Below are 8,104 nucleotides of genomic sequence, written 5' to 3'. Positions count from 1 at the left end.
TCCAAGACATGCTAACCTCCCCTGTTATTGGTAGTGGTGAGAGCATTTACAATAAAAGGTACTCTAAAATGACATTATTTACCATTAATTTATATGTGGGGAAAAAATCTGAAATAAACTGCAAATGCATCCAACAAGTTTGTCAAGTCACAAACTTGACGTTGTCATTGCATGCAAGGAATATGTGAACAAATACTAAATGTTGGACTACTTTTTTTATAAGAATGTTTAGGGGTTTCAATTTTGACACCTACCTTTGAAAAATATATATTTTAAAATAAAATCCCTTTCTCTGAGTAATTGTATTGGTACAGAACAAGCTCTTTCCATGACAGACTGACCTGGTGAAATTAATCTGAAAGTGGATAATCTGTCATACTGGTGACCATTGGAGAATAAACTGCATGAGCTCCATTCGTGACTATCCTACCAATGGGAAATTAAAAACTGTAATATCTTATGTTTCACTGAGTTGTGGCTGAACGAGGACATGGATAATATACACAGTTGGCTGGGTCTTCCGTGCGTCGGCAACACAGAACAGCTACATCCGGTAAGACAAGCGATGGTGGTCTATGTTTATTTGTCAACAACAGCTGGTGTGTGATCTCTAATATTAAGGAAGTCTCAAGGTTTTGCTCACCTGAGTTAGAATACCTAATGATAAGCTGCAGACCATGCTATTTACCAAGAGAGTTTTACTATATTTTCTGTAGCTCTCCATTTACCACCACAAACCAATTCAGGTACTAAGACCACTCAACAAGCTGTAAAGGCCATAAGCAAACAAGAGAATGCTCACCCAGAAACAGCATTAAAAGGGAAACCCAGACGCGAGCTCCCCAGTGAGCCTATGCAAGCCTACCAGAAGAGGTAAATGCCTTCTATGCTTGCTTCGAGGCAAGCAACACTGAACCATGCATGAGAGCACTAGCTGTTCTGGACAACTGTGTGATCATGCTCTCTATGTCAGATGTGCGTAAGACCTTTAAACAGGTCAACATTCACAAGGCCAGAGGGTCAGATAGATTACCAAGAAGTGTACTCAGAGCATGTGCTGACCAACTGGCGAGTGTCTTGACTGACATTTTCAACCGCTTCCTGACCAAGTCTATAATACCTACATGTCTCAAGCAGACCACCACAGTCCCTGTGCCCAAGAACTCCAAAGTAACCTGCCTAAATGACTACCACCCCCGCAGCACTCACGTATGTAGCCATGAAGTGCTTTGAAAAGGCTGGTCATGGCTCACATCAACACCATCCTCCCAGAAACCCTAGACCCACTACAATTTCTATACCTCCCAAACAGATCCACAGATGACCCAATCTCCATTACACTCCACACTGCCCTTTCCCACTTGGACAAGAAGAACACCTATTGCGAGAAGGATGTTGACTACAGTGCAGCTTTCAACACCATAGTGTCCTCAAGGTGCAGCTCTAAGCTAAAGACCCTGGGACTAAACATCTCGCTCTGCAACTGGATCCTGGACATCCTGATGGGCCAACCACAGGTGGTGAGGGTGGGCAACAACACATCTGCCACACTGATGCACCATTGATTGCATCACCGCTTGGTATGGCAACTGCTCGGCATCTGACCGCAAGGCGTGACAGTGGGTAGTGCGTACAGCCCAGTACATCAATGGGGCCAAACTTCCTGCCATCCAGGACCTCTATACCAGGCGATGTCAGAGGAATGCCCTAAAAATTGTCAAAGACTCCAGCCACCTTAGTCAAAGACGTTCTCTTCTAGTGCACGGCCAGCGGTACTGGATCCCCAACCCTATGTCCAAAAGACTCCTTAACAGCTTCTACCCCCAAGCCATTTGACTGCTAAACAGTTAATCAAATGGCTGACCAGACTATTTACATTGGCCCCCTTAACACTGCTGCTACTCGCTGTTAATTATCTATGCAGTCACTTTACCCCTACCTACAGATTACCTTGACTAACCTGTACATACATACCAGTAGCCCCTGTACATAAGGAATCATAGCTTTCACCTGGATTCAAAACCAATTTTGTCACATGCGTCGAATACCACAGGTGCAGACCTTACAGTGAAATGCTTATAAGCCCTTAATCAATGTTTTATTTTTTATAAAGAACATATTTTTAAATAACTGCAGTAAGAAAAGTAACAAAATGAGGCTATGTACAGGGGGGTACTCATTTTTTGCTACTTTTCTTACTGCAGTTATTTTATATTTTCTTTAAAAAGATATCTGCAATTGTTGGTTAAGGGCTTGAAAGTAAGCGTTTCACTGTACCTGTTGCATTGGACACATGTGACAAATAATTTTGGATTTGAATCCAGGTGAAAGCTATGATCCCTTACTGAAGTCACTTGTTAAATCCACTTCAAATTCATTTAGATGAAGGGGAGGAAACCGGTTAAAGAATATTTTTTTTAGCGTTGAGACAATTGCAACATGGTTTGTGTGCGTGTTCCATTAAAGGGTGAATGGGCAAGACAAAACATGTACTTGTCTGTGGTGTGGTAGTAGGTGTCAGGCGCATTAGTTTGAATTAAGAATTGCAACGCTGCTGGGTTTCGCCACACTGAATTTGCCAACCCATCACAACTGTGGGAAGCATGGGAGTCAACATGGGCCAGCATCCTTGTGGAATGCTTTCGAGACCTTGAAGAGTCCATACCTCGGCTGTTCTGAGGGCAAGTGTAATCATTATCTTTATCAAGGGCTTCAATTTTAGACCCCACTGTACATACACACAGCGCTGAGACTAATAAAAAAATCACACTTCTCCCCAGCCCAACTTTGTCCCTTTTGTGAACCATGTTGACAAACTTTCTTGCTTAACTCAGAAAATGTCATAATTCTTACTGATAAAACATTGTTGGTGTGATTATCTTCAGTATTTTGATCAGTTCTAAGGGAAGAGACTGGTCCACTCAACAGAATAGCTTTATTGTGAAGAATACACATTCAGTTTGGTAAGTACAGAACCATCATAGGTACCCCTGTGTGTTTCTCTAATTACTCACCAACTGTGTTTGCTTTAAAGTAAATGTGGAAAGGCAAGTGACTGTATGCATAAATAATGAGCAGATGGAAGGCTCATGGCCCGATATTCCTGCAGGGCCAAGCCGTCGTCACTTCAGCTCCGCTGTGGAGGACAAGGGCGTCTCAGAACCTTCTGGACCCTCCTAAAAAGGCGCACAAAGTTTGGGACGTCATGGTATAAAATAACAATTACATTTTGCATTAGTGACTATTGATTTGGGTAATGCTGTTAGTAAATAAGGATTCCAAACCCCACCCACCCACCCACACACACACACCTAGACTTTGTCCAGGTCCAGCCCACCTGGAAGGGATTCCTGTGAGGCAAAATAGATAATAGGTTAGAGATGTGTCACGGAGAAGGAGAGGGATGAGGCAAGGGGAGGCTGCTCACCCCCCTAGTAGGCTGGATTTGGACCTGTTCAACTGTTTCTGGGGGGGAGGGAGGACACACACACACACACACACACACACACACACACACACAAAATACAGGGAGAGTGGCTCAATCAGAATCACACCAGTGAATAAAGCCTGGAGGCAGCAGCACAGCCAAGTGCTGAATGAAACCGGATTTATGTGGCCTGTTCAAATGCCAGCCAGGAGTTACGATGAAACAGCTGGAACAATCTTTGATCTTGTGCTCCATGGCTGCGCAACCCTCCGTTTGGTCCACAATTACATCAAATCTAGGGTTGGCTGTACACATTACTTAACTCCTGTGGCCAATCGGAGGATAAGAGGATTAGCTCGTTAGTGCATATATGTCAATGAACCAAGTGGCAACACTCACCAAGGGAGAGTATTCAAATCAGATTTTATTTGGTCACAGGCACCGAATAGAACTTACAGTGAAATGCCTACTCACAAACCCTAAATCAACAAGGCAATTAAGATATACAAATAAAAGCTGGTACTCACTTCACTGGAAGAAAAAGAAGAGCAGCAGTAAAATAACAGTAGCAAGTCTATGTACTGGGGGTACCAGTACATAGTCAATGTGCTGGGGCACAGGTTAGTCAAGGTAATATGTACATGTAGGTTACCCTGACTATGCATAGATAATAAACAGAAAGTAGCAGCAGAGAAGGGGGGGGCAATGCAAATAGTCTGGGTAGCCATTTGATTAGATGTTCATGTGTGGCTTTAAGCTGTTTAGAAGCCTCTTGGTCCTAGACTTGGCGCAACGGTAGTGCTTGCCATGTGGTAGCAGAGAGAACAGTGACTACTGCTGGAGTCTTTGACCAGTTTTAGGGCCTTCCTCTGACAGGTATATAGGTCCTGGATGCCAGGAAGCATGATTCCGGTGATGTACTGGTAGTGCGCACTACCCGCTGTAGTGCCTTGCGGCTGGACTCCGAGCAGCTGCCAGGCAGTGATGCAACCGGTCAGGATGCTCTCGATGGTACAGCTTTGAGGATCTGAGGACCCATGCCAAATCTTCTCAGTCTGAGGGGGAATAGCCTTTGTCATGCCGTCTTCACAGCTGTCTTGGTGTGTTTGGACCATGATTGTTTATTGGTGATGAGATATTCAAGTTCCATGGTGTCCACAACCTGCTCCACTACAGCCCTGTCGATGAGAATGGGGGCGTGCTCGGTCCTCCTTTTCCTGTAGTCCGCAATCATCTTTGCTTCGATCACGTTGAGAGAGGTTGTTATCCTGGCACCACACAGCCAGGTCTCTGACCTCTTCCCTATAGGAAACCAGAGTCTAGTCCTGTGAATGGTGTTTTTCAAATCATGCTGTGGTAGAGTGACAAGCTATTGAGCCTGTGTAGGTGAAGGCACCCTGTGGATGAGGGTTTAGAATCCCCAACTTCCTGCTCCCAGTAGGATTCAGCCCCTCCTCATTAACTATGGATGAGGTGGTATAAATTGACTCCTTATAACCATGACGTCAAACATTAGCCACAATCACCACATGTACCGTTCCATTTCCATGCAGCATCTAACCGTTAATCTGGTCTAAAAAAAATAAAATAAAAAAACATATCCCTAGCCCAGCAATAGATTAACACTTTTTTTCAAAGCGCTGCACCCCAACACCTGCGTCAGCTTGAACAGTTAGTATACCCTTACAAATACATGGGCCACAATACGCTGAGCCACACTACAGTTGATGCCTCATTACTCTTAAAAGGGGCAATGTATAGTACATCATAGTATTGAAATGTATAATGCATCATACTGTAACGTATCGCAACAAAGAGTTCCTGGCATGAGCATCTCTCCCTCAAAGGTGGATGGAGTGTTCTGCGCTAGTCTGTCAGTCTGAGGCAATTGATCTAGATGTTGATTTCAGGCCTGACTGGACTCTTTCCTCCTCATCCCAGAATCTCTTGTGTAATAGAAGTGCTATTTAAAATGAGGACCTGTAGAATAAAGTTGCCCCAGTGGAACACCGACTCAGAAAACACTGCCTATCGATTAGTCCACATGACTGACTCCGTAACAGCCAAGGTGACAGATCCAAATTGGACACTTAGGTGCGTGTGTGTACTATCCACACACAGCATCAGAGGCACACAAACACAACATGAGGAATGTCCCCTTACAGACTTCAGCTGGGTTGGCAAAAAAAAAATCATTAAATAATTCACCCTGGCTGCAACTCAAGTTTCTTCACCCCACCATGAGACAGAAAAGGGTAGCTAGGTTTCCATCCAATTGGCGAGAGATTTTCATGCAAATATTCTAAATTCTGCTGCATTTTCCCAGGGATAACATTAGCCATGCTAGATGTTAGGGGGTTAAGGTCAGGGTTAGCTAACATGCTAATTAACTAAAATCATAAAGAGCTCCATGAAATTCAAACACGCGTTATAAGCCAGATCATCCTAATTATGTTTTTGCCTCAAGTAACCGTCTGTTTTTTGTAACCACACCAAATGTATCATACTAATTTGAGCATCTTGGATTTACATTCACTACGTTAAGTTTAGTCTGAGACCAGGCTGGCCGATGGTGTGTAGCTACCAGTACGTGATGTAGTGCACACAACATTTACTTCTGCCACGTAGGTGTTCATGTACCGAATAAAAAGCAAAAGTTCAATGTGTTTCCATTATATTTCACTCTACCGATAGTGGTGACAACAAAAAGACAATTTGTGTTTGATCCAAAAATGTGGTCTGGGCCTTCGTATGGACGGTGTGACAATTGTAGAGCCTCTGGAGGAATGCAGAGGTCAAATTGAGCACCGTCAGTGTGCCTCCGAAATTTTGTAACAATGCTGAGGGCTCCTTATTGACAATGATTGGTTAACGGTAGGTGGGGTGGTGGGGTCCTGTATAAACAAACTTCCTTGACAACAGCTCTGCTCAAAAACTCTGTGCTGCTCAGCGAAGCACAAGTTGCCCTGACTTCTGCAAGTTGCCCTGAGGCTGTATCACTGTAACTGCAGATTTTGGATTGACCATGCAGCGCATACCCGCACAGTATCTGTTGGCTCAAGTCTGTGTGCCAAGGCCAGAGTAGGCACATTTAACAGTTATAGACGCTGCATGGTCAAATATCTACAGTACGCATTCACCGCCTGCTGTTCTGAGTGAAGACAGCCTGCCATCCACTCTTACACAGATATGACCTGATATTTACCTCAGTATTGAGTGTACTTATTCCCACAACCACATGGTCTTTTCAAACTCATTCGACCCCCCCGCCCAAAAAAGGACATTTAACACCCCTCCTCCACAAAGTAGTAACTGTCAGAGGCACATTATCACTTGAGACAACCTATTGGGTGTCATTTAGCTACAGCAGCAGAGTATTAGAGTGGGTAGAAAACCCCACAGTTCGGTCTGTCACTCAGGTGGTTCCAAACACCTATTAGGCAGTTCCAATGTCATAGTCAATTCATACCTAATAAAAGAAACTGACAAGCAGAAACGTGGAGGGCTGAGTTTCACCACCTAGCTAGCATCGGTGCTGGTGACAATTCTATCAGAGATGTGGGAATTGGAGATTTACTATTACAGCCTACGAACACATACGAAGTCATGAGAATCACATAACCACCCCACTGATTCCAAGGACGTGTCCTACACAGTACATGATCACTGGCCATCAGCTTTACTACAGTAATATCCACCCTTTCTACAGATCCTGAAAGAGTTATCAATGCTGCCTCACTCGCCCTGGCATTTAGTCACAGCTCAGCCATAAACTGCTCACCCGATCCTGATATCAGTTCCTTACAGTTGCCACCATTTCAGTGTTACCATAGAACAGTCTCCACCCTCCACTGGCCAAGCACACAGCCTGCCGCTGTGTTGAGCCTATAGCCATTAACTCACCAACTGTTTCTACAAGCACTTACAGTCTAATGGATGGGTCTAGTTTTACACAAGCCATGCATTCCAATGCATAGCCTAATGCCTGCCGGAGTATCTCAGCACCCGTTAAATTACAAGGATCGGGTTAAGAAGTAGGACAAATATGCCACAACCCGATTTATATTCTATACATAAATAGAACACATTAACTACAGTGAGTACCATTTTCAAATGACAAAGCGCTCACACCCCCCACGCTTACCTTGTCCCCTGCCTGGTCTTATGGCACTACCTGGATATTACATGTGGGTCTGCATGAGATAAGGCAATTTGGTCTAGATCGCTGACAGCATCAATTACAGCTAAGCATCATCCGAGAGCGAGATAAAACAGACAGGATGAGAGTACACGTTAGAGCACCGATGACTGAACACGTCCAGAAATCGCCGGAGGAAAATGACAGATTGCAAACCACTAGATGTGCATCCTCTGATCAGTCCGGTGTGTTTAATATACAAAAGGTTAAGTCACTACTCCATTAACTTTTACATTTCTCTGAAGGATTGTCTTTCTTTGACTGAACAAAAATGAAGTGTAATAACTAATGCTTTCAAAACTATTTCACACTATTCCCATCCAGAGACACACACCCCATAAAAGGGGAGTGGCTTCAGAGGGGCACCGTCAAGCAACAAGTTTATGGAGATGAAGCCAAGCTGCGATTGGCTCCTAGACAGGTGACGAACCTATCACAGTGCAGTCCAAGTGGCATGTTGAATTCAGATGACGTCACTC

General features: G+C 44.1%; 1 protein-coding gene across 11 annotated transcripts in view; it reads right to left on the bottom strand.

The window, feature by feature from the left end:
- Nucleotides 1-2,918: 2,918 nt before the first annotated feature.
- The window catches only part of rgs14a (regulator of G protein signaling 14a), a 16,663-nt gene continuing 11,477 nt past the window's right edge, over nt 2,919-8,104 (bottom strand). For 9 of the 11 annotated variants that reach the window (XM_024429060.2, XM_024429061.2, XM_024429064.2 and 6 more), the window contains exons 16-17: nt 3,312-3,350; nt 2,919-3,176 (exon numbers count right to left, since the gene is read on the bottom strand). In XM_024429060.2, the coding sequence (XP_024284828.1) occupies nt 3,312-3,350 (39 nt within the window). In that variant the 3' untranslated portion in view covers nt 2,919-3,176. Of the gene's footprint in view, nt 3,177-3,311; nt 3,351-7,793 lie in introns of those variants that run through there. The other 2 variants (XM_024429062.1, XM_024429069.2) reach the window with 1 other exon arrangement.

The sequence above is a fragment of the Oncorhynchus tshawytscha genome, linkage group LG08 (genome assembly GCF_018296145.1).
Source record: "Oncorhynchus tshawytscha isolate Ot180627B linkage group LG08, Otsh_v2.0, whole genome shotgun sequence".
In the NCBI taxonomy this organism is placed as follows: Eukaryota; Metazoa; Chordata; class Actinopteri; order Salmoniformes; family Salmonidae; genus Oncorhynchus; species Oncorhynchus tshawytscha.
This window is presented reverse-complemented; position numbering and strand designations above follow the sequence as displayed.